The sequence below is a fragment of the Antechinus flavipes genome, chromosome 1 (genome assembly GCF_016432865.1).
Source record: "Antechinus flavipes isolate AdamAnt ecotype Samford, QLD, Australia chromosome 1, AdamAnt_v2, whole genome shotgun sequence".
Classification (NCBI taxonomy): domain Eukaryota; kingdom Metazoa; phylum Chordata; class Mammalia; order Dasyuromorphia; family Dasyuridae; genus Antechinus; species Antechinus flavipes.
In genome coordinates, this window is record NC_067398.1 from 210,521,555 (window position 1) to 210,549,294 (window position 27,740).

A 27,740-nucleotide genomic window follows, 5' to 3' on the forward strand; every position below is an offset into this window, starting at 1 on the left:
TCAAATCAATGAAAAATAATTTATTAAATCTTAACATATGCTGAGCATTATAAGTTCTGGATACAAAAATAGGAAGTGAATAAAATCCTTTCCCTCAGGGAGTTTACATTCTAACAGATGATACAATGTTATAGAACAGTAATGGTCAGAGAAGGTATTTTGATTTAGAAAGTTATAGAAATGGGAGAATAGTTTGTGAAAATCATTCTTTCATTTATGTGACAATTACTCATTAAATACTTTGTAGCCCACTTTTCCCAACCATCCATTCATTCATTCATTCTCCAAAACTGAGACAGGGAGGTAAGAACTCAATAAATGTCATTTTTTTAAGATTTTATTTTTTTTGACAAATTTTCTATTGCTTCTTCTGTGATGGTTTCATCCTCTTCAATATTCACTTTGACCTTCCTGCCAATGAGACTGGCAATGCCTTCAGGGGGATATCCTTTTGGTTCACCCACCTTCACTGTGAGCATATCCATTGTCAATGTGGTACCTTCAGGAATCCTCACTTTGGCCACCACTGATTTACCCAGCTGCAAACAAAACAACAGGTTTTATGTTAATATATCTTAATACATACACAAGCATAAGTGATGATCTTTCAAAAGGACAGATTTTCTTGATTTGCCTTTTTTTAAGTTCCACTTTATTGTAAGCTCCAAATACTCTTCTAGCCCAACTCCACCCACTGAGAAAGCAAGAATAACAAAACCCGCTACTAACAGGCATAGTTAAGCAAAACAAATTCCAATATTATTAGTGTCCCAAAAGAATTACACCTCAAACTGAGTTCACTAGCAATCTATATTAGTTTGAAATGGGTATTGCTAGGTCCCTTCCTTTGTTTTTTTTCCCACTGATTCCTATAATATTCTTGATCTTTTGTTCCTCCAGACAAATTCTGGTGATATATTTTCTAATTTTATAAAGTAATTCTATTTGGCATTGAATAAGCAAATTAATTTAGGTCACATCATAATTTTTGTTAGTTTGGCTTCACCTACCTAGGAAAAACTTTCTCCAATTATTTCAATCTCTTTGTTTGTGTAAAGAGTGTTTTGTAATTGTGTTCAGAGAGTTTCTATATGTGTCTTGGCAGATAAACTTCCAAGTATTTTATATTACTTATAGTGATCTTTCCTGCTAGAGTCTGTTCATAAAATATAAAAATGTTGATGACATGTCTTATATGGGTTTTATATCCTGCAACTTTATAATTGACTTACTAATTGCTAATTGATTCAATTAGGTTTTTAGTTGATTCTCTGGTGTTTTCTAAGTAAACTACCATATTATATGCAAAAAGGGTAAAGCAAGATTTTTTATTGATTGTTTACCCTTGATGTTACAGATGTTATTTCTATCATAAATAAGACTGATTATTACTGTCTTTAGATAGTAATATCTAAAAGTAAATGGAGTTTTCCTTAAAATGATAAGTAGTATCTGTCTTTAGATAGATACTACTTATCATTTTAAGGAAAACTCCATTTACTTCTTTGCTTTCATATGTTTTTTTTTTAAAAACAGGAATAGGTGTCATATCTTGTTAAAAGCTTTTTTCTATAACTGTTGCTATAACCATAAGATTTTTGCTATTTTTTGTTATTAATATGATTAACTGTTTATAGTTTTCCTTTGAAATCAGTCTTGAATTCCTAGTATAATTTGGTTTGATCACAATGTATTATATATTTTTAATACAAAACTATCATTTCCTTGCTAATATTTTATTTAAAATTTCTGCATTAATATTCATTAGATATATAGGTTCTTTTTTTCTTTTGACTCTCCCTCAGTTAGGGTATAAGATTATATTTGTGTCACAGAAGGAGTATGGTAGGTCCTCTTTAAAACAGTTAACATAGTATTAAAATTAACTTATTTAAATGTTTGGTAGGATTTGCTCACAAATACATCTGATCTTCTTGGAGTTCATTTAGAGATGTTCAAAATTCCTAATAATTTGTTTTTCAATAGTTATGAAGGTTTCAAAGAGTGCAACTTTTGATAAGAGTAATTTTATTTTTTAAATCATGCTTGCTAATATTAGCCTTATCTATTTTACTGGCTTTTTAAAAAATTCTTAATTTTTATGATGTTTTGTTATTTAAAAGTTTTTAATTTGTTGATTTCCTAGGTTTTTTTTTTATTTGTGTACCTAATTTATTGATCTTTCTTTCTTTTATTGGAAGCATTTAGAGATTTAAAAAATTTTTCCTTTTGTACCATTTTGACTGAATTCCATAAATTTAGTTATGTTGACTGACTGACACCATTGTCTTTGATGGCATTATTATTTCTATGATTTATTCTTTTACCCACATGTTTTTAAGAATTAAGCTGCTGTTCAATTAATTTTTATTTTTTGTTTCAAAAGTCCTTTATTGAAAATAAATCATATTGTACTATGGTCAGAAAAAGATATTTCTGCTTCTTTGCACTTGTTTGTGAGGTTTTTATGCTCTAATATATGGTCAATTTTATGACGGTTCCATCACAGAGGAGAAGTGGGTTTACAACCTTATAATTCTTTTCAGTATTCTCTAATTTCTTTTTAAAAGATAATTTGAAGTCTTCCAGGACTATAATTTTACTATTTCTCCCTGTAATTCATTTACTTTTTGTCCAAGAATTTAGATGCTATGCTATTTGGTGTATGTTTAATAATAAGCCACTGTCTGTGGTACCCTTCTGCAAAATGTAATTTTCTTATTTATCTCTTAATTAGGTTTATTTTTACTGTTGTATTGTCCAAGATTATGATTTCTACCATTTTTTTAAAAATAGCTTAAATATAATGGATTTTGTCCCTGCTTGGACATGCATGCTTATATTGTATTTAATTTATACTTTAACATGTATTGATCAACCTGCCATCTGTGGGAGGGGGTGGGAGAAAGGAGGGGAAAAATTGGAACAAAAGGTTTGGCAACTGTCAATGCTGTAAAATTACCCATGCATATAACTTGTAAATAAAAAGCTATAATAAAAAATACATACATATATATATATATATATATACATATATGATTTTGTCCGAGCTTTTTGTTTTAACTCTGTAAGTATTTGTTTTTCTATATCCAACTACATTTGTATGCATATTCTTTCCTCCTGGGAAAAATTCAGATGAGTTCTGGTTTATTTTATCATACTCCCTCCTCCTTTTTTATAGACTTCTTGTAAATTCAAGTGAGAATTTTTCCTTCCTCTTCACTCCCCCTTCCCCTCCCCTTCCCTTCCCTTCCCTTTGAATTCTTATTTTAAGATCCTTAAAACATTATAATCATTTCCAGGCCTCTTATGATCTCTGGTAATTATAACATTCTGAGAGGATACATGTTTCATTTCCCCTATATATAAGAACAAACAGTTTAACTTCAGTTAGCCCCTTATGATTGTATGTTCATCTGCTTCTCTTAATTCCTGTGTTTATATGTCAAATTTTCTTCTTATTCTGGTCTTTTATTAGGAATGCTTGGAAATCCTCTATTTCACTAGAAAATCCATCCTTCCCCACGAGGATTATTTGCTAATTAAATAATTGCTAATTGTAAGCTTGGATCCACTATTTTGTGAAATACTATGTCCCAAGCTCTCCACTCTTTTAAAATGATGGCTGCTCAATCTTCTATGATACTGACTATGGCTTCACAGTACTTGAATTCTTTCTTTCTGGTTGCTTGTAATATTTTTTTTTTTCTTTGACACAGGGACCCTGGATTCGAGCTGTAATATTTCTGGGCATTTTTATTTTGAGGTTTCTTGCAGGAGATGCCTGGTTCTTTCAATTTTTACTCTTCCTTCTGGTTCTAAGAGATTTGAGCAGTTTTATTTCTTTAAAGATAATGCCTAAGCGATCTCTTTTTATTTTTATTTTTTTTTGCCTTGGCTTTTAGGTGGTTCAATTTGATTCTAAATTATTTCTTCTTGAACCTTTTTCTATGGAAGCTACTTTTGCTATGGGATATCTCCTATTTTTTCAATCTTTTGACTTGTTTTAATATTTCTTGATGTTTCATGGAGTCATTAATTTCTAGTTAATCAATTCTAACTTTCAGGGAGTTATCTTTTTGGATAAGGTTCTGTATCTCTTGTTCTCATTTTGTTTTTAAATATATTTTTAAGCTTAAAACAAAACAAAAAAACAACCCCAAACTTCTTCCTTTAACTCTTTTGGAAATTCTGGTTAAATTTGTTCCTAAGCTATGCTTTTCTTTGAGGTGCTATTTAATGTTTTGGGTCTGGATCCTGAGTTTCCTTGTCATTTTAATAGTTCTCTATAATGGTATTTTTGTTGTTGTTGTTCTTTCAGATGATGACCACTACTACTTTTTTTTTTTAAAAGCAAGGCAACTGAGGTAAGGTGGCTTGCCTAGGATCATACAACTTACAAGTGTCTTGTTTTTAAGGTTGGATTTCAACTCAGGTCCTCTTGACTACAGAGCTGGTATGCTATCCATTGCAGTACCTAGCTGTCCCTCCAGGCTACTACTTGACTGTGGACTTTGTTAGGGTTGGGCCTTGGGGAAGAAATAGCTGACTTGAGTTCTTGTCCTCTGAATCCCTGTGGATGCTTGGGCTGGAGAACAAGGATTTAAGATTTCAGTGCTTCCAAAGCAATGTAGGCAAGGGAGAAGTCTGCTTATTGCCTTCCCAGTTTGAGCTCTGAGTTCTTGACTTAGGTTTGAGGTTGTCTCTTATTGGGAATTTCAATAGCCACTATTAGCTCACTTGTAGTCTCTGTAAGGCCAAAGCAAATGAAATACAAGTCTACCCTCTGCCCCCTCAAGTTCCAGGATTGTAGGGGATACGCGAGCTGCCAGCGTGCGGTCTTTGTTTTCATGCCCTAAGTACTAGAATGCTCGACATGGAGTGCCCCTGGTCAGATCCTGTCCCTAGTTGCTTACAGACCTGTTTCTTTAAGCTGGCCCTGACTAAAATAATGTCTGTGGCTTTCTTGGACTTTCTGACTAGGATTCTGTCTAGTACATTGGTGGTAGCTCTTGATGGAGATGATTTGTGGAGTAGCTAGCTGTATTTCTTTTTACTGGTATTATCTATACCAGCTTCATTCTGCTACCTCTTTAGTTGCTATAGAGAGCTCAGACTGTATGTACATATATATGAAATAAAAGATACAGAGAAGACAGAATGGCATTTGTAGTCCCAATATCAAAGGGACTTGGGGAGCTCAACAAGTCCCTTTCGGGAGCAGGAAGGCCAAGAGACAAGTTACTCTCAACTTTTAACTACTTGTTTCATTATCAATCCTGGTATTCATACCATCAGGCCCAGATACTGATCTTATTAAAATTTGTATACATCTCATATTTCTAAAAATGTTCACAATTTAAAGAAAGATTATTTTTAAGAATAGCAAAGAATCATGGAGGTTTTCTATACCATATTCTTTTAGAAGGAGTTAACATCTAATGATTCTCTTGAATCCAAATACAATTATTTTCCCTTATACTCTGTTCCCTCAAGTTTGAATTAATGGAATTCTGTTTCTTTATCTGTTCTAATCACAGCATAATCAGTTTTAGATGACATCTGCTTAAACACAGTAAAACAATAAACTTACCTTCTCATTGCAGGCCATCTCACATGGCAAGAGCTGTTTAACTGGCGATCCCAAGGCTTTTTCTACGAGACGGACTGCTTTCACCAGCTCCACTAATTCGGTTGGCTCCAGAGATGCCTGATGGTCACTCCCTTTCCAAGTTTTATCCAGAGTCACATGACGCTCTAGTACCTTAGCCCCTAAAGCAACTGCAGCCACTGAGACCATAATGCCTGTTTCATGCCCAGAATATCCTATGGGGATGTCGGGGAATGCTTTCTGATATTCCTTCAACACAAAGAAAAAAATGGGAGAGGGAGAGAGATCTTAGAAATGCATTATATGAGTGTTTCTGGGGTCTAGATCATTTACAAAGAGCTACATTTAACCAACTTTGACTTTTATTTGAAAGTATTATATAGAAACAACTGGATGGTATTGTGGATAGAGTACTGGCTCTGAAGTCAGGAGGACCCGAGTTCAAATCTGGCCTCAAATACTTAACATTTCCTTGCTGTGTGACTTTGGACAAGTCATAAACTCCAACTGCCATGCAAAAAAAAAAAAAAATTATATGAAGGGATGCACTAAAGTCAGCTCCCCAAAGCCAATTATTAAAATACTTCATACTTCAGAAATTGGCAAATGCTATATTTTATGTTTTATGTAGCATTTTTCCCTCCTACTTTCAGTGTGTGTGTGTGTGTGTGTGTGTGTGTGTGTGTGTGTGTGTGTGTGTATGTGTAGTATTTATGTACTATTTAAAACCTAAAATGATGGGGGGAAAAATGTTAATGCAGATTAAACTAAGTAATATATTTTTTTCTTTTCTGAGAGCCATTGTCATACCAGTCAAATTGCCCAAAATTTATTTTAGAGAGTCAATTGTTAAAAATTTATCAGCACAATCTTGGTTACTTATATCTATATCTACCTATTTCTATATCAATCTAAACCAATCTATTGCTTCACCTGTATCTGTCAATCTATATCTAGCTAGCTATCTACATCTATATGTTACCCTCATATAAATTAATCTGGCAAAAAAGATCCTTCATAATTTAGCCCAAAGCTACTTTCAGAACAAAAAGCTTTTGTTGATGCCTTTCTTTTCTTCAGTAATTTCAACCTCTTCCCTCCCATCTGAAACCTTCTCTTTGACAAAGTGAATCACCTACAGTGACTGCATGTATGTAATCTCTTCTTCAAGCCCCTCATAACATCCTCTTTCCCCCACCAGTAATTTCCCGTCTCTCAGTTATGAGAAGGCAAGCATATTTGATTATCTGTTTGCCCAAATTCTTATTGCTTTTTCACTTACTCAGAGTTCAACTTCCTTTTAGCAATTTTTTCTTTTCTATTGCTTTCATTGTATACTTTGTCATGGCTGGGTCTGCTTACTTGATTATGCCTCATTTCATACAGATTATCCCATGTTTGCTTGAATAACTCATATTCAGTATTTCTTACTGCACAATGATATTCCATCTGTGCCCAAAGGGCTACAAAACTGTGCGTATCCTTTGATCCAGCAATATTACTATGTTTCTATTCTGAAGAGATCATAAAAAAGGAAAAAGAACTCATGTACAAAAATATAGCAAATATTTTTGTGGTGGCAAAGAATTAGAAATTGAGAGGATACTCATCAATTGAGGAATGTCTGAACAAGTTGTGTATATAAAAATAATGGAATACTACTATTCTATAAGAAATGATGAATAAGTAGATTTCAGAAAACACTGGACTTATATAAACTGATGATGAAAAAAGAAAGCAAAACTAGGAGAATGCTGTACACAGTTAACAGCAACATTGTATGATGATCAACTATGACAGACTTTGCTCTTCTCAGCAATATAGTGATCCAAGACAATTCCAAAAGACTCAAGAGAGAATATGCTATTGACATCTAGAGAAAGAACTATAGAGTCTGAATGCAAATCAAAGCAGATTGTTTTCACTTTTTTTGTTGTTTTTTTCTTTCTCAGGGTTTTTTCCTTTTGTTTTGAATCTTCTTTTACAACATGACTAATGTGGAAATATGTTTATCATGTTTGTACATGTCTAACCTATGTCAAATTGCTTGCTGTCTTGGGAAGAGGGGAAGTGACAGTAGGAGGAAGAAAAGTTTGAAACTCAAAATCTTATAAAAATTAATGTTGAAAATTATCTTTACCTGTAATTGGAAAAAATAAAATGCTATTAAGTATATGTATGTAGAAAGGGAAAACAATGATACTCCATTACATTCACATAACTTTTTAAAAATGCATGAGGATTCATTTTATTTCCAATTCTATACTTCTGCTGAGTTCTGTTATGAATATATGTACAGATGGGATTTTTATTTCTGTCTGGTATCTTTGGGGAATAAACCCACTACTGAGAGTTGCTCAATCAATGAGTATGGAGAGATATTTTTTGTACTGACAGTACCTTCAGGATACCGTTTTCCCCCCATAGCCCCTCCAACTTGGATTAATTACTCCTATTCTTTGCTGTCTACCAATGTGCAAGATGTGACGTGATACCTTGAAGAAGGTTTAAATTTTCATTTATCATGCAATTAGTGATTCAGAAAATATATACATATATATTTTTCACAAGGCTATTGGGATTAAGTGCCTGGGGTCACACAACTAGCAAGTAAGTGTCTGAGGCTGGATTTGAACTTGGATGCTCTTGACTTCAGGGCCAATGCTCCCTCTCCCCCTCCCTCCAATATCAATGTGGTTATTAAGAGTGTACAATTCTTTTCCTATAATTTGATAACTTAGCTGCTAGGGATTGGAGGTCACGCAGTTAGCAATTTTCAAAGATGGCCATGACAGGACCTGTGACTCTAAGACAAGTATTCTGTCTCATTATAGCAGCTTCCTCTGAACTACCATCTTTTGTAATTATAATTTCACTTAGAGTTCTCTGAGAGTGAGAGCACTCACCTTTATCACCCCTTCAGAAGAAGGAAAACTCCGTGAAGTTAAAAAATGAATCTTCATAAGCCTCCAAGTCCTATCACTAGTAGAGAAAGTAGGAGAGGCAAATGACACTTGTCTGATTTAGAACTGAAAAAGAGCTGGGAATCAAATCTCATTCTGAGGAAACTGAGGCTCAGGGAAATTGAATGATTTGCCCAGTCTGAGATAATGAGTAGCAAAGCCAGGATTTGGACTCCAAATTCTAGTCTTTCCAATGACCATACTCTCTATTTTGGGAAGATCATTCTGTAACAGCAGCACATGAAATGCACAGTGAAGAGCATATCACAAGAGCAATAGAAATGAAATTCTGAACAATGGGAATGGGAAGGAAGGGAGAATTGTAAGATGTTGAAGAAGGAACTGCCATAAACAAGCAGCAGACACCAATATTTCAAGCCGGACCACTCTGGGCAAGCCAGCAGCCTTGGACCACACTCCATTCCTCTAGAAATCAGAAATGTCCTACAACTACGGGCCTCATCCCCCACAACCTGTGGAACACAGAGCAAAAAGCTTTATTTGGAATACCCATGAACCAGCCTCTGGTCCTGCAAACATTTCTGCCTAAATGATGATAGGAGAGGCTGTGGTGGAAGAAGGTCAACTTTTTATTTAACTATGGTGGAATCTATACTCGCCTGTTGTCTTAAAAACTAATGATCTTTAGTGTTAATGATTTTTAAAAGAGACTTTTCCAGAGCCTATAACATCTGTACTCTTTGACCCAAAGATTCCTTTGCAAAGCATGTACACCAAGAAAGTCAAAGAGAAAGAGTAAGACTTTATAGATATCAAAGTATTTATAATATTTTTGGCAGTAGCAAAAAACTAGAAACAAAGTAGATCCCCATTACCTAAGGAATGGCACATGGATGTTATGCCTTTATTACAGTAACAAATAATGAATGTCAATTCAGAGAAATATCTGAAGAGGAATAGGGAGAAATCTTTCGAAATGAAGACAATATAAAAACAGAAGAGATTAATAAAAACTTAAATAAATAAAACAAAGAAAAACTTAAAAGAGAAAAAGAAAAACTTCTCTTAGCTTAAGATAATGTCCTAAAATTATATTAAATTGCTCTACTCTTCAAGTTTTCAGTTATCAGTAGGCATTATTTCAGCAATTTTAATAACTGAAGAAAAATTAACTCAGAGATATGCCTGATATGAAATATGAATGGAGCAAACCTTCTAAAACTGTGATATATATTCAGTACAGGACAAAAACAAAGTTTTAGACCACAGTAATAATTAATGGTGATACCTGTATTCAATCTGATCATGGAAATCGATAGCAAATGTTAAGATTAAATTTCAATTTTATATATGCAGGAATGCATCTTGTTACATTTATTTTGAAGTGGTCCATTTGTTGGAAAATCTCGGTAGGTGTTAGACCTCATTACATTCAGACAGTGAATTAGCATTTTATGAATACAAAATCCTATGCCTACCACTGGAGAGGCTATGATAAGATAACCCGGATCCATTACTCACCGTAATTACACGAAGATTGACATCTTCAGGAAGTAGTGGATAGGCACTTGTGCACTGCAGAATGCAGAAATTTGGGTTTATAGGTTTCACAATGTTGTAGACTTGCTTCATCGTGTCCATGGACTGCATACCACTGGAAATAACCATTGGACGACCTAATCAACAGAATTACCAACAAGATCACTCTTCTCCGATTTCATTACTTGTGTCAATCCCATTTTGTTAGGGAATGCAGATTTTCCAGATATTTTTCTCTTAATCAAAGTTGAAATTCCATAACAGAACAGAATGGTCAGCATTTTCTCCTCATGGGGGGGTGAGGATAGAAGAGGTGCATAAATAACAGACCTGTGCTTTCACTGATGGACAAATTTCTTGTGTGGAAACTCCCTATCTGTGATCTATAATGTGTTGCCTAAACCCCTTTTTGCCCAAGAAATATTTCTATGACCCCAGGTATATAGATATGTAAAAGAGGTATACAAATCAAATATTTACTTATAATAAATCATAATTTCATGACTCCCATATTCAGGACCCACAATTTAAGAAGCTTAGTGCCTAAAGCATTAAGACATCTCCCCGGTCTCCAAGGTAGGATATGTCAAGAATCAGTACTTAACCCCAGCTATTCCTGACTCCCAAGCTGGCCCTCTGAATACGATCTGACATCATCCCTCATTTAAAATCTGAAAATTATCTCTACATAAAATGGTTTTCCATATTGGTTTTTTTTTTAAAGAAAAATATATAGCTTACCCCTAGTTTCTTTCCTCTAAATGAATAAAAAATAACATTTGTGTTTACATTTTTATTTTGGGCATACTATCTCATCTGATCTCAATCTAGAAGGAGAAAGACTTTAGAAACCATTGTTAGTCCAAATCCTCATTTTATAGATAAGGGAACCAAGGCCCTGGGACACATAGGACATATCCAAAGTTACCTAGTTAATGGCAGAGGGGAGATATAAACCCAAGTCCTCTTAAACCTCAGAACCACACAGAGTTTTTTGCTATTTGCTGTTCCAGGCTGTCTCCATTATTCCCATTTCCCAGATTAGGAAATGGAGCCCCAGAGAAGTGATTTGCTCAGGATCAGCCACCAGAAAGTAGTTCTCACTAATGCAATGTTTCCCTTCCCCCTGCACTATTTTCAGTTGTTTTTTACCAAATGTGAGAGGTAGAAACACTTCAATGATTAAGATGAGGTCTCTACATTTAGCCTTCCTGTTTGGTACCACAAAAAGGCTAAGTCCTTGGGAAGAGAGCAAAGTAAACAAATACTAACCTTTCTTGGCCGCCTTTTCCAAATAGGGAAAATTGTTAGTATCTCCAGATCCAACTTTGAAAAATGGAACATTCAATTCATCCAGAAACTCAACCGCCATCTACAAAACAGAAAAGGGAGTTGTTCGTGATTTCTTCTCTCTATGGTCCATACAGAGCCTTAATCCTGATGAGAACCAGGCCATCTGTCAAAATAAGAAGCTTGCTCTGGATAAAGGCTTTTAAACCTTAGGGCCATTACCTTGGACTTTAAAAAAAATGTTTTCTTAAGTATTTCTATAATTTAATTTGTAAACTTGTATATTTTACTTTTAAAGTACAATAAACAATAAACACTATTCCTCAGCTGGATTTCACTGAGGCCTTGTAGAGTGATAGTTGTGGCTGCTACAGTTTGGAGAATATTTCTCTTTAGTAATCCTTTCTCTTAACTAATTTGCACATATAGCAGGTGCTGGGAGGCAAGGGTGTTTAATAAATCTTGATTAAACTGAATAGGTATGAAACTAAGGCAAGAATACACACACACACACACACACACACACACACACACACACACACACACACATTGTTTTTGTCATTTATCTTTCATTTTTCCTGAGGACCATGATATGTAAGTGAGTTGGATTTTAGTGAGAGAGGGCTGTCTTATGTTCCCCTCCAGAGCTACCTGAGTCTAGTGGCCACATGTAGATCAGGACAACTGGAGATGGCCCAGGTTGTAGTAGGAGACCTTCAGTGATGAAGGCCCAACACACACACTGCTGACAATTATTTTCAGCTAAAGGAAAAACTAATTCCTTGTTTTGAAAGAAATCCACTTTATAGCGATATTATCTGTATTTCTAATGGAGAAACATCCCCATCTTGTGGACTTTTAGGGGACTGACGCCAAAGACAGCTTCTATAACCAAGGGTAATCAAAATTAACTAGAAAACCCAAGGCCTTAACAGCCTTGCTGTTTATAGCCTATGTGCATGATGATGTTGTCCCAAAATTAAGGCACAAGGAGATAACCTGATAGAAAATTAAAGCAGCAGGTGTGAATATAGGATTACAGAGCTCAAATGGGAAATTCAAAGGTTTTCTTAAGATATGTAGGTATGTATGTGTGTACATATGCACATTCATATGCATACATATGTGTATTGAGTCTGTGTGCATGTGTATACATGTGCATGTCTCTATGTGTATGTAGGTTGCAATGTATCTATGTACATATATGTGCATGTATATACTAGGTTATATGGGTGGACATGTGTATCTGTGTGTACAGTATGTACACGTATATGTATGGTATTTACGTGTGTATATATACATCTGTGTATGTTTATGTGTGTGTATGTATTTATTTAAAATATGAAAACCTCTTCTTAGAATGAAAATCCTTGCTGTGAGGTAAAGGGCACCTTCCCTCCCTCCTCTCTCTCTGTCTCTCTGTGTGTGTCTTTGTCTCTCTCTTTCTCTCTGTCTCACACACACCTCTTAGAATGAAAACCCCTGCTGTGAGGTAAGGTGCCCTGGAAAGATCACCAACATTCCATAACAAGCCAATTAATGACAGACAGCATGAAAGGAACAACAACATATACAAGAAATCTGGGAAAATTGGAAAAGACTAGATTGTGAAGAGTGCTAATGAATGACATGCTGACACTTGAGCATCAGGCTGTCACCTCCCCTCAGGACAGACATTGGGCTTTTTTGTTGTCTTTCTGTGTATCCCAAGTCCATAGCACACAATAGGTGCTTAATCAATGCTTGAATGACTAACAGCTTTATCCAGAGAAAGCTAAAAGAATCCTCAGAAATTGTCTAGCCCAGCCACCTCCTTGCACAAGAGGAAAATGAGGTCTGTAAAAGGATGTGACCTGGTCAAATGGTAACAAATATCAGAGGCAACATTTGAACCCAGGTCCCATGACTGCACAGCCAGTACCCTTTCTGCTGTACCCCTAATATGATCTACTTCAAGGAAGGGTCTATAGTGATTAAATTAGAAATCCTCAAAATATGTGCAAGGTACTGAGAATATAAAAATGGAAAAATAAGGCAGCTCCCTAGAGTAGCCACAGAGATAACCAAGATAAAAGAGTATTGATAAAAGCAGAAGAGAAAAATTAAAAGCACCTTGGGAGTAACATTTAGATCTCAAAGAGCCTCAGAAATTGGCTAGGCCAAATTCTTCATTTATTTATATATAAATACAAACATATATAATATAAACATATGTAAAACATAAAATATAAGTATATATTATTATATATTGCATATATAATATATATAAACAATGAATTTGGCACATATATATAATATATTTAAAAATGAGGAATTTGGTATATATGCATATATATAATTTTCTGCTGAGGCAATTGTGACTTGCTCAGGGTCACACAGCTAGGAAATGTTAAACATCTGAGCTCACATTTGACCTCAGGTCCTTCTGATTCCAGGGCCACTGTTCTATCCACTGTGCCATCTAATTGCCCCTCCTTATTTTTATAGATGGGAAAACCTGGGCCCAAGATTTCCCCCAAAGTAGCAATTGTGAGGCAGACTCTGTTTTTATACCCATATGCTCCGAAGGCAAAGAAAGCCACATTTCCGCTAAGCCTTCTGTGTACAACCTTGCTGCTCACCCACCTACTCACTTGCAGGAGAAAAAGATGGGGCTTCTGAGGGTCTGAGAATGAAGGCCCAAGGATTCAGGGGCTCACAGCAGGCCCACCCACAAGATCAGACAGGCAGGAGAGCATACAAAAGCCCCAAACAAAGACAGTCTTGGAAGCGATTCCTCCAGTTTCTAGTAAAACACCAGGCTAATACCTAATACCTAATACCAACAGTATGCAAGGGGCAACAAGGTTTTTATCACTCTCTCTTGGCAGCTCTTGCTTGGGAAGATGCTACCAAAATAGTCTATAGCTCCATCCAAAATGTCAATCTTTTCAATCAGCATGCATTTATTAGGTACCAGGGACACAAAAACAAAAAAGCAAAAACAGCCCCTGTCCTCAAGAAGCTTTTATCCTAACAGACGAAACTAATATATACACATACAGTTATGTACGGACATATATACATGCACGTGAGACTACATGTACCTATAACATATAAGTTCAAAAAGTATGTACATATATAGGTACATAAATATATATTTATATACATAATATATTTTAATTACACATATACATAATATACATTATGTGTTTTATATATGTGTGTGTGTGTGTTTACACACACATACATGCATATATCTAACAAAAAGTTGTAATTAAGCAGCAGACCCAGATTATCTGATGCTAAAGTAAGCCACCTTTCCACTGTACCACCTATATACAGACTTTCCTGCTCACCCACTATTTACCTGCAGAAAAAAATAATGGGATTAAATGTGTATGTATGCACACATTTACACACAAAACAATAAGTACCCATATGACATATATGCGTAGGCATGTAGACATATTGCTATGTATGTGTGTATATATAGCTATATACTTATATTATGTATATGCATGTCTACATAGGTACCTATACATGTCTACACACACTGTAACCTTGGAGGGGAAGGCACTAGTCACTGGGGGTGGACAGACCAAGAAAGGGCTTTATGCAGAAGGCAGGTCCTGAAGGAAACCAGGGATTTCAGAAGATGATAGGAAAGTTCTGCAGAAGGCATTCCAGGCAAAGTCATGGAGATGGGACAATAACAGCAAGTTGACCAGTATGGTGAGACTATAGGGAGAGCATAAACATATACAAGAAATCTGGAAAAACAGGAAAGGACTAGATTGTGAAGAGTTGTGATGAATGAAGTGTTTATTAAGCACTTATTATATGTAAAACACTGTGCTAGCTGCTAGGGATGCAAATAAAAAAGAAATACAGTTCCTGCTCAAGAGTCTCACTTTCTTATTCTAAATGGCAAAAGTGTTTATATTTGAACCTAATGGTACCTAGGAATCATGAAGTTATTAACTTTATAACATTCTGGTAGTTGTACAATGTTATGTTATATTCTGCAAAATTTTATGATTGTTCAGCTTTCTTTGAAATACTCTAGTTTGTTAAAAATGACCGTTTCAAAGAAACCTGGGAAGACACATAAGAATGGATGCCAAGTGAACATAACACTTATAAACACTCTGAAAGTCTCAGAATGCTATCAATGCAATGAGCAACCACACACCCAGAGAAAGAATAATGCTGTCCACTTCCTGATATAAAGGTTATGGACATACAATGCAGAATGGGTCTTGCATTTCTGGATATGATCAATATGGGAATTAGCTTGGATTGTCCATAGTGATTGCAAAGTCTTGTTGGTTTGTTTGTTTGTTTTAATGGACAGGAATTAAGTGAGACAAAGGACCTTAAGAATGGGAATCTCCCTCTCCCCCCAAAAAATTGAACAAAGACTAGAAAGAATCAAAGAGGAACAGGTTAGCTTTAAAAATTACACACCAAACTTATTGTATGTTCTACATAATTTGTATAAGGAAATTTCAATATAATCCATTTCCTTTGCAATCCTATGTATTTTATTTTACGCATTTAGAAATATTATTCTGAGAAGGGTATGCACAAGATTCCCCCAACTGATTTTATATTCAGAATAAAAGAAAAAAGTGGAAAAATATTTTTATCTGGTTAAAAAAAAATCATTTGCCCAATTTGTAAAGCTTACTTAATTTCCTATTTTGACAACAAATGCAAATAAATCATTTTTGAATACATCTAAAACACAAGAATAACAGTTCAAGTTTTATTTGATAGGTACTTTCAGAGTTTTTCTTCCTCAGGAAGGTTTTTATGCTAGACATGGCATCTGAGGCCTGAAAGAAAAACATCATTTCAAAAAGTAGAAGAATGGATCACATTTCAGACACAAAACAATTGATACCAATATCCCAGGGCAAGAGAATACAGAATGACATTGTGTAACAAGAGGGGAGAACAGTCTGGCGAGAATATAGAATGGGAAAAGGAGACTTAAGGTAGGGGGAAAAAAGGCTGGAAAGTTAGGTTGGAAATCAAGAATGGAAGGCCGAGTGGAGGATGTAGCTGACCCTAGAAGCCAATGGGAAGCCAGACATTGCATCAGAGACACAACTAGACTTTTATTTTAGGGGAATTTTTGCAGTGTAAAGGTTATCAACATGGAGATGGGGAAGAAAAGCTGGTGTTATCCAAAAAATAACAAATTATTAAAGAGGGAATCATTCCAATGATATTCTGAGGGTGGGTCAGGGAGGAGGGAGAATGGTGGTATCATCAACAGAAACCAAAAAGCTGGGAAGGGGAAGAGAATGAATTAATTTCTGGACATTAACAATGTTAGAGGAAGGGGATACCTGGACCAGATTTTTTTTAAAAATCTTACCTTGCCACCTACTTGATTGTTCACTTAGACTCAGGCTTCTTAAATTTTTTTCACTCACAATCACTTTTTTGACAGAAATTTTTGCAACTCCACGTATGTAAAATAGATATACAAATCAAACATTTGACATTAAATAGTAATTTTACAACATTCAGTTATAAAATCCTATATGGGGTCATGAATCACAATTTAAGAAGCTGAGTTCTAAAGGACTGAATTTTTTCTTATATATAATGAAGTGATTGACCCAATCAAAGTTCTTAATATGGGAAGGAGGGAAGAGAGGAGAAAAGGAGGGGAGTCTGTCACCTTGTTTTTAAATATTTTGATAACTGCATTTCAATGTGATCTTTGCAATCCTGTATATTTTACTTTATACATTGAAATATTATTCTTATTAGGGTATACATAAGATTCCCCCTACTGCCAGAGAAGTCTCTGATACAAGAAAGGGTAAGAACCCCTAGGACAGATAATTTTTGAGATCTCTTTCTGCTAAACACTCTGGGACTCTAGAAATAACTTCTATCTGGTTCAGGAACTAAGTAGGGGTTTCAGAGGTCACAAGAATCAACAGGCAGGGATACAAAAAATAATAATAATAATAATAATGAATGGGGTCTGCCCTCAAAGAAGTGATACTCTAATGGGGGAAAAATAACCATTACAAATATCATAAAGACAAGATAAATGGAAATAATTAACAAAAGGAAGGTACTAGCATAATGGGAGATACATACTGAAGGATTTAGTGTTACCGGATCAAAAGTAGGGGTACTTTTCAGTTTGAGATAGCTCCTGGTCATCCCCTATCCTTTTTTCTACCAATTTTGGAACTGAACTACCCATCTTTCTTTACATTTTTATCATGTTACATCCAAAGAGGATTTCTCCCTTTTAAAATCAACAAGAGCTTATTAAATACCAATTATGGGATACTGTACCAAGCAGCACAATGGTCCTTGCCATCAGGGAATTTACACTGTTTTGGGGAAAAGTATCATTCACCAAACTAAATACAATATATCAGGGAATTTACACTGTTTTGGGGAAAAGTATCATTCACCAAACTAAATACTCTATATATATATATATATACACACACACACACACAAAGTAATTTCAGAGATTGAAAGTACCAAGATTGCATTCCACTAAAAGAGTCACGGGTTGAGCTTTGAAGGAAACTGGTAATAATAATAACAAATATAATAATTATAAGTAATATTTATATAGTGCTTACTCTGTGCCAGCCACTGTGCTAAGTGCTTTACAATTATCTCATTTGATCCTCACAAAAATCCTGATAGATGGATGATATTACTTTCTCCATTTCACAGATGAAGAAAGTGAGGTAATCAGAGTTTAAGTGACTCGCCAAGAGTCACACAGCTAGGAAGTTTCTGAGGTCATATTTGGCCCCAGGGCTCTACCCACTGCCCCAAACCTGCCCCAAATGTGGGAGACCAGGATTCTGTAGGACAGGGATAAGAAGAAAGTGTATTCCAGGCTCTGAGGGGAAGAGGGACAAGGCATGGAAAATGGAAAATGAAATGCTGTGCTTGAGGAATGGTAAGCAGGCAGTTTGGAAGGTAAAGTTTGGAAGACCATTAGATATCTTAAAAATCACACAGCAACTTGTGTAAAAGCTAAAAGGAGGTCTGCTGGAATTTTCTGAGCAAGGAGAATGGCGTGGTTAGACTTGGGCAAGAAGAAGGTCTCCCTGGCAGCCGCGGGAAGGAAGGTGAAGGAGGGAAAGCATTAGGAGAATACTGCCTTAGTCCAAGCAAGAAGTCCAGAACCAGTGTGGAAGCTTGTGGGAGTGGAGCAAAGGTGAAGAATATACCCTGAATGTGGAGTCAAGGAAGTTTCCATCTGCAAAGCTGGAGAAGGCCTTGAGGGGTTCCAAGAAGTTGAGTAAACAGAAAGATGGAGGGGCTTTCAACAACAAGAGGCAAGTTCTAAGAAAGAAAAGGTTTTTTTAGGAAGTGACAATGAGGTCAGTTCTGGACTTGTTGAGTCTGAGATGTCTACAGAAGTTCCATGTCACAGTTCCCAATAGATCTGAGAATTGTCCAGACAGACAGAAAGGCAAAGAGGCAGACGGGAAAAAGGAGAGGGAGAGGGAAGGAGGGAGGGAAGGAAAAAGGAAGAGAGAAAGAGAGATTATTCCAATTTTTTTTTTCTCAATTAAACAGAGAATGGAAAACTCTAAGTGTCATGGACATCCAAAAGTCCACAAAAAACTCAGGCAGAGAGTTTCCTAAGTATTTCTTTCCCTTAATTCAAAAAACCATCTTTTATCATGGAAGCAGGATACTTTTAGAGATAGTATAACTGTTGTCATGGCAAAGATATTTCTGCAAGCACCCTTTGCTGGGAGTCTGGAGGAATAATGTGGAATGGTGCACAAGGATACTGTTCTAAGAATGTGCAGGGGGAAAGGGAGAAGCGGGGAAAGGGAGAAGCGGGGAAAGGGAGAAGCGGGGAAAGAGGAGGAGGAAGGAATGAGAGGGGAGAGAAGAGGAAAGAAGACATTGACTGTGTTGTCAAATCACTTAGTCCTTTTCAGGACTGGGCCCACAGTGAAGTACTCTTTCTCTCATAGTATCTTCCCTTTAATAAAGTCTGTCTCTTTACTATAGCTAAAAAACTTGAGGGTCTTCTCCTCCTAGATTGACTGACTGACGAGGTTAAAAGGGACATCCTCGCTCCAGTGGCTACCTAGCCTCAATCACTAAATGGGTGCAGCCTCAGTCTAACTGAGACCTGTTGAAGACCTTAGCTTATAAATCCCAAGATCTACCTCTGCATTCAGAGCACTCTCCAGTGGTCCTGATCTATATCTGGCCACAGGGCCCAGATGATTCTGAAGGGAAAACTGAGGCAGGTGACCTTGCCCAGTTTCCCTCACTTAAATCCAATTCACTTGCATGTTATGTCAGGATATTCCCTGAGAACAAAGGACAAACAATAATAACAACTTCACATTCAAAACAGTCAAAGTTGGCAGTTCTTAAAGTATATTTTGGAAATCCCTAAGGGTAAGGATGTGTTGGTTATTTTTTTTTAATAATTGGGTCTCTCTTCAGGGGAAATGTAGACAAAATTCACTAAGTTTAAAAGTATAAAGGAGTTCTGAGACCAAAAAATTAGAGAACTGCTGGTTCAACTAAATCTAGGGACAAAAACTATCTTTACATGTATTTGAAAAAATAAACACTAAAAAAAAAAAAAAAAAAAAAAAAAAAAAAAAAAGCAATTAACTGACAAAAGCAGCTTGGGAACAGGATATAACAGTAGGGTTGGGAGTAGAAAGGTCAATAATTACTTGTTGGCTGACAAGGAAGTAGAAGCTTGGCAAATACCCCAAGCAGACATAAAGGCAAAACAACCCTGAACTGACAGAATTGTGCCCAACCCACTCAACATGATTTAATTCTTCAATAAAAGGCTCTTATATTCGAATGTCTTTTCCAACATCATACTGACTAACATGAATAGTTATAAAAGGAAGCAAAAAAAAGAGGCTGAGGTGGTAAATCAAAGACAGGAGTATGCTGGCATTAACCTAAATTCTGAGACAACAGAATGTCAAATTTTCAATGGGAGTATTTATACTCTAAAAATTGCTAAATGCACAAAGGAGGGCTTGATTTACTGTTTTGTTCATTGCCTATGACTTAAGCAAGGGATGAAGAAAAGGTTAATTTTAAATTAAACTTAAGTTGTGTATATATTTCCTCTCAGAAACCCAGTTATTAAATATAATCAGGACACCACTACCCTCAAGGGTCCCCAAATCACACCATAAAGTAATGATGACAACAGAATCCCCAATATCCCTCTACTTGGTGTTGGTATATATCTTACAATGTGTGTGAATCACCACAAAGTACAGCCACACCAGCTGAGGGAACATTTCTGGTTTACAAATCTCTAATGAACTTTTCATGTAATATTATGTACTCTACTTACTTTATGTGGGTTTTATCTTCCTGAAGGCAAGGATCCAGTCTTATCAACATGCTAAATCTTACCTAACTCCTATTATAACACTCCATACAGAGAAGAGGTTTGGAAAGCATTTGTTGACTGGAAGTAAGTGATTTCATCTGACTTCCATCTGAATCTCAGTGTCCTCACTATCAAATGGGCATAAGATATGTGGACCACAAACAAAGATGTGGGGAAGACAGTGTTTTATATATCTTTATGAGAAATGCTGTTTCTGTTATTATTCTTATTATTAATTAAATTATATTGTTCAGTCATTGTCATGTCCAACTCTGTGATCTCAAAGACCATGGCATGTATCAAATAATCAGTTGAAAATCTTGATTTTTTTTAAACAGAAAGGCTTTATAAGGAAGGAAAAGGAATCACAGAATCACAAAATTTGGAGGTAGCAAGGACCATAGTCTCCATCTAGTCTAAGTCATATAATATACTTAGCAAGTGGTCATCTAACCTCCAACTAAAAACCTCCAGGGAGGAGCCAGTCACCTCTCCAGGCAGCCAATTCCACTCCTGGACAATTCTAATTATTAGGTCATTGTTCCCAACACCAGGCTCAAATTTGCCTCTTTTGCAACCTCTACACACACATTGTCCCTGGTTCTGCCCTCTGAAGGCAAAGAGAATGAGATGACTAATCGCTGCTCCATGTGAGGATCCTGAAGACAGCTATCAAGTTTCCCCCTCCCAGACCTTCCCTTCCCCAATTCCTTCAAATAATTATCACATGAAATGAACTTAATAATGGTTCAACATACTGATAGTTCCCCTTTGGACCTACTCTAGGTATCAATATCCTTAAATCGTAGTGTCTATAACTGAACACAATACTGCAACTATGGTCAAAATTAAGAATTATGGTCAGGTGGGCATGTGAGATAAGGGGGACAGCCAAGTAGAACACAGGATAGAGTGTTGGATCTGAAGTGAAGTAGACTTGGATTCAAATCCAGCCTTAAACGCTTACTAGCCATGTGATCCTGTTTGCCTCAGTTTCCTCATCTGTAAAATGAACTGGAGAAGAAAATGGCTAACTACTCCAGTATTGTTGCCAAGAAAACCCCAAATGGGGTCATGAAGAGTCATATACAACTGAAACAAGTGAACAACAATAACAAGCTGGGATGGGGAAAAGCTGTGTGCTGACTGAGCACCTAAAGAATGAATGAAAAAAAAAAAAAAAAAAGAATGAATGAATGACCTTCATGAAGAGAGAGATCTTTGAGGGATGGCTTTGCAAGGTCACCTGTCTCATGTTCCTCTCTGGAGCCATCTGGGTCCAGTGGCCAGATATAGATCTGGAGATGGCCCTGGATGCAATGGGAGATCTTGGCCTTTTTATGCTAAGGTCTTTAACAGGTTTTAGTTTGATCAAGGCAACACCCATTCAGTGATTGAGTCCAATTAAGAATTGATGCAAAGAACTTAAAAATAAATGAATGAATGAACTAATCTGGAAGGGAAAGACCCTCAGGGTTTCTGTTCAAAACGGAAATGATCGCTATTTATGTTCATTCTAGAGCCAATCAGGACCCAAATAATGACTTGAGATATTATTTGTAAAGCACTTTAAAAACCTTAAAGAGCTTTATGAATGCTGGCTATTATTGTTATTTTATTACACAGATGGGAAGGAATGATGGAAAGGGAAGGAAGAGTCTGGACATTTATGACCCAATTAACCTTTGTTAGGATTGTTTCTCATCTGTAAAATGAGGAAACTAGAGGAAATGATGGAAAAGTCTCTTCAAGCTCTACCATAAGATCAATGAGTCTGTGGTTCTAGAAACTAACCAGTAATCTTCCCTTTACCTTTCCAGTTTTCTTATACCTTACACCCTCCTGTTGAGGTTCAGAAAGAGATTCCAAAAGGTGAGGTCTCAGACCAGTGTTGTGAGGTGTCTCAAAAGAATTTGCAGCATCTCCAAGTTCAAGGAGCAAAGTTTATTATAATTGGAACGCCAACTGACATGGGCTAGATTCCAAAAGAATGTTAGCAAAGAACCAGGAGCAAGAAGACAAATCTATAGAAAAAGGCAGAGAGATCAGGTTCTTTCAGTCACTGATAAGTTAATATTATAGTACAGAGTGAGTGAGTGGTCTATTCATGTCTCAGAAACTTGGTTATCACAGTCCAGCAGATTATCTATCAGATAGTCAGCAAACATTGTAGGAGTATCCTAAGGCCAGACAACTTTAGAAGACTTGACAATTAGAACAATAGCACTCTAAGGTCAGGGGACCTTAGGATTACTGCTTTATTTTCCCTAGAAGTTGTACCCCCTTCACTACCACATATTCTGCAAGGCAGTAACCTGGCTCTCCTTACTATTCCTTAATCAAGATGCTATACCTGCTGGCTCTAGGTATTTTCTCTGGCTGTCCCTCAAGGATGCAATGTTCTCCTTTCTCCTGGCTTCCTTTAAATACTAGCTAAAATCCCCCTATAAAAAGCCTTTCCTAATCTCCCTTAATGACTTCCCTCTGATTATTCCCAATTTGCCCTCTCTATAATTTAACTGTATGTTGTTGTCTGCCTGCTTTCTCCCCCATTTATTTTCAAACTCCCTGAGGATAGAGTATTTTGCCTTTTTTGGAATTCCCAGGGATGTTGTTGCTGTTAAGCCATTGTCATGATCCCAGTTGGAGTTTTCTTGGCAAAGATGTTGGAGTGATTTGCTATTCCCTTCCCCAACTCAGTTTACAGATGCAAAGGAAATTGAGGTACTTAATAAATGTACACTGATTGATAAGTAGATGTGCCTGAAAAACCTGCTCCCTCAACTCTGGCTGACAGCCCTTGGGCTTAAAAGGACACTGGTAACATTTGAATTTTTAGGCCTATAGAGGTAGGCCATGGATTATTAATATAAATTAATTGTTCCCTTTGAGTATTATAGGATTACAGATTTAAAGCTGGAAGAATTTCGGGAGTTCTAAATTCAATCCTCTCATTTAACAGAAGCCTAGTAATTACCCAAAGTCACCTAGATCAGGATTTCTCAAAACTTTTCCCAACCCTTTTTACCCAAGAAATTTTTACATGACCCTGGGAACATAGGTATACAAATTAAACATTTACTGATAATAACTCATAAATTTTGCAACCCCTGAATTCAGTTAGGAGACCTTATATGGGGTCATGACTGACACTTTAAGAATCTGGGACCTAAATGATAATATGCCAAAGCAGGAGGTGAACCCAGCTCCTATGACTCCAGAGCCCGTGATATTTCCATGATGGATTTTCTTTTTCTCATTTGCTACTAAGTGACCTATAGAACATTTATCTAGTTTACGAATGGGTTTCCATACTTATACAGATATATGGAGATAGCTGATATGCTGAGGCTTCTCAAAACTTTAAACCAAATCCTGATATCCCTTAAAATTAAACAACCAGAACAAAATCGTGGGATGGATAAGGAATTTGGTCTATGATGTGAAATCCCAAAGTTTAAGACTTGGGCTATTTCAACTACAGAAGGCATAGATAGAAAGTGTAGCTTCTCTGGTACCTAAATTTACTTTTTAAAAAGTAGATAGCAAATAGCAAAGTAAAAAATTAAAAGTAAAGCAAAAAAAGTAAATTTTAAAAATAATAGTAAAAGCCTTTGACCTTTACATCAGTCAAATCTGAAAATAAACTACTTCCCTCTCTTTTACTCTGCAGAATCCTCAAGAGGCCCTCCCCCCCTTTTAAACAATTATTCTATACCTACAGTATCCCACCTCTCTAATGAAAAGAAGTGACTATTTCTTAAGAGTCAAGACTGATCATTAAAATTACCCAGTCTTGGGGGCAGCTAGATGGTGCAGGAGATTAGAGCAGAGGCCCTGAAGTAAAGAACTTGAGTTCAAATGTTGTCACAGACACTTAACACTTACTAGTTATGTGACCCTTAACATGTTGGTCACTTAACTCCAATAGTCTCTCAAAAAAAAAAAAAAAAAAAAGAATTACCCAGTCCTGTCTGTTAGTTTACACATTTATCTGGAGGCTTTGGTGAACAACCCTTTCATCAACTGATATAGTGTGAATATATATGTATGTATTTTTATATAAAAAACAGAGATAGCAGAATTACAATATTTATTATTGTTGATGTTGTTATAGTATTTCAGACGTGGCCAACTCTTCATGAGCCTATTTGGAGTTTTCTTGGAAAAGCACTGAAGTGGTTCTACCATTTCCTTATTCCGGCTCATTTTACAGATGAGGAAATGGAGAGAAACAGGGTCCTACAACTAGAAAGTGTTTGAGGCCACATTTGAACTCAGATCTTCCTTATTCCAGTCCCAGTGCTGTATTCACTATGCCATCTGGCTGCCCAATAATCTATATTATCTATACTACATAAATTGTTTTCCCTATTACCAGCCCTTTTAGTATTAATAAAGACAATCTCAAGGAGGCAAATCCTGAGCAGAAGTAGCTCTAGTTTGAATCTCCCAGGATCCCAGGATGCTTTCCATTGTAGGGCTGCAAACTTGTATATAATTAGGGCATAGGCTCCCTCCTGAATGTCATCAATGTTATTCAGAAGAGATGCTTAGACTTAAGACTCACAAGTCTGGCTTATCGGTTCCTAGCATCCAGCGTCAGCCCATTTATGACTTCCGTTTAACAGAGAGATTTTGGACAGAGTACAGTGTCTATACAACATAAGAATACATTTGTTCCTGTCCAACCTGACCTTTACCCTCACACCCAGCTATCTGCACATATTCCCTTGACTTATATTTACTAAGACATGCTCAAGCTGAAAAAAAAAAAGTCCAATTGGAGAGATTTAACAACTGGCTCCAGGCAGAATCCAGGCACTGGGTTTCTTGCTATCCCCTTTACCTCATCCATTCCAGAGGCGGTGAAGAAAATCCCTATTTCCTCAGCATATTTCTGTAATTCCCGATATTGGTCGTGGCTAAATTCGAGGTAGCGTTTGTGCTCTCCGTAGGTTTTCCCCCAGGAATGTTTAGAAGTGTAGGGTCGCTCCAAAGCCCGACGGTTGAACTTGTATTCCAGTTCGCTCTTCTGAAATTTGGCACAGTCAGCCCCGCACTCCTGAAAGAAACATTGGAGTAATGGCTCATGAGGGATCCCTAGCACTCCACACCTATCCTCCACCTGTCTGTCCCGGATTCCTCTGGTTCTTCTTTATTATTTCCAGAGAACTGGTTTCCTGTGTATTTTATTTTGTGCATGTAAGAGCTTTCTCTGAGGGCGCACACACGATCATGAACCCGTGGATTAAGGAAAATTAGCTGTAGGAGTTAAGAGTAAGGAGTGAAAAAATGCCTACTGGAGAGATAAAAAGGAAGGAAACTACACCTGGTTAAAAAGTACCATAAATAAAGAAGTAATACTGATACTGAATGTATATGCACTAGAAATAAAATAAGCTTTGGGACCTCTCCATCTCCCCAGGAGGCACTCTTCCAGTCCTTTCTCCCAAGCCTGGAGCCAGCAGCTGGTCCAGGGGCGAGAGACAGCACTTAGGTAAGCCCTCCCCGCATTCCCCCCTCTCTTTCTCGGTCCCGAGCTGCCCCTCTGCAGCCCGCTACCTTCGCCATCCGGATCATGCGCTTGGCCACGTCCAGATCGCCCTGGTGGTTCTGCCCGATCTCGGCAATGATGAAGCAGGGATGGTTGCCCCCGACCCAGCGGCCGGGGCACAGTTCCAGCTCTAGCGGCATCGTGACAGACAGTCCCCGGCAGCGAAAGCCAGACCCACCGCTGCTTCCGGGGTTCCGTCCCCAGACCCTCTAACCTCCGGTAGAACAATCCAGCCCAGCCTACCCCAGACCGCAAGCACAGGCCACGTCACTGCTGGAGCCGCTTTCCTTTGCAGCCAATCCTCTTCCAGCCGGCCACCCACCTGACGCCCCGGATCCAATCAATAAGACGGAAAGGGCTGGGGGGGCCGAACTAGCGGGAAGTGGTGCTGGGCTCGCAAAGCTATGTTCGGCCCTCTGCCCAGCGCCGCCCTCAAGGGCGTGGCGTACTCCGCTCCACCCCGAGCCCCCAATCCCGTGGTGTTCTCACAGTTATAAAATACTGTGAATGAAGAGCATTAACGAACAGATAAAAAGCAATGCTCTCAACAGCCAAACATCCTGTAACCCCTCCCTACTCTAGAGAGTTTCCATGAGTAGATGAAAAAATTAAATCATTTTTAGTTATTTATTTATTTTTTTACTTATCTTTTATTTATCTTGCATTAGACAGTAATTTACATGTCTGCCCAGTTAAAAAGTAAGCTCCTGGAGGGCAGGTACATAATTATTTACGTTGTCTCTCCTATTAGAAAATGAGCTCCTTGAGAACGGGGGTAGTTTTCTTTTCCTTTCTTTCTGTCACCATTGCTTAGCAAGATACCTGGCGCATAATAAGAGCTTAATAAAGGCTTGTTAACTGACTGCTTATTTCTCAGACCTTATACATCACCTTTTTTGTGTCGTGTCTGCTTTGGCCACCTGGTGAAAAAGGAAGGAAACAATTATATTGAAATAGTACATATATAACATATATACACACCATACACGTATGTATGTACAGATATATAAATATATGTGTGTGTGTGAGAGAGTGTTGTATAGACAGTCTGTAGGGGTCTGCCCAGTATGTGTAGGAATCTATATATTGGCACAAGGTAAAATATGAGATTACGAAGAAAACTGATTATATTGAAATAGTTTATATATGTGCATATAGGTATACATATATATCATATATCTATATGTGTAGATATCTATATATCATATCTATACATTATATACACAAATACATGTAATGTTTTTCATTGAGGCAATGACAGTGGCTGCTTCATACGCTAAAGCCCTTTCTTTAAATAAAAAATGGGTGGAGCTTTAATTAATTTCTCCACATCAGCCATTGGGACCTGACTTAAAAATATTAGGCATAACGTAATTTGATATATTTTATAGTCTGTGAGGTTGTTGTTTGTTTTTCATTTTAAAATTTTCTTTA

At 36.9% G+C, this 27,740-nt stretch overlaps 1 protein-coding gene across 1 annotated transcript; it reads right to left on the reverse strand.

The window, feature by feature from the left end:
* On the reverse strand, positions 1-26,560 carry NANS (N-acetylneuraminate synthase). Its single transcript, XM_051995591.1, has 6 exons — positions 26,315-26,560; positions 25,599-25,814; positions 11,347-11,446; positions 10,057-10,211; positions 5,594-5,860; positions 1-539 (listed from the first exon to the last, which is right to left on the reverse strand). The coding sequence occupies exons 1-6, from the start codon at positions 26,444-26,446 to the stop codon at positions 330-332; spliced, it is 1,080 nt and encodes a 359-aa protein (XP_051851551.1). The 5' UTR covers positions 26,447-26,560; the 3' UTR covers positions 1-329.
* Between the last annotated feature and the right edge of the window lie 1,180 nt (positions 26,561-27,740).

Bases quoted from the DNA above. Each gene is read 5' to 3' on its own strand.
- NANS (XM_051995591.1), bottom strand. From the start codon at position 26,446: ATGCCGCTAGAGCTGGAACTGTGCCCCGGCCGCTGGGTCGGGGGCAAC. The intron at 25,815-26,314 runs GTAGCGGGCTGC...TGTTTCTTTCAG, and splicing joins GCATGATCCGGATGGCGAAG to GAGTGCGGGGCTGACTGTGC. The intron at 11,447-25,598 runs GTAAAGGGGATA...TCTGTTTTGTAG, and splicing joins CCGCCTCTGGAATGGATGAG to ATGGCGGTTGAGTTTCTGGA.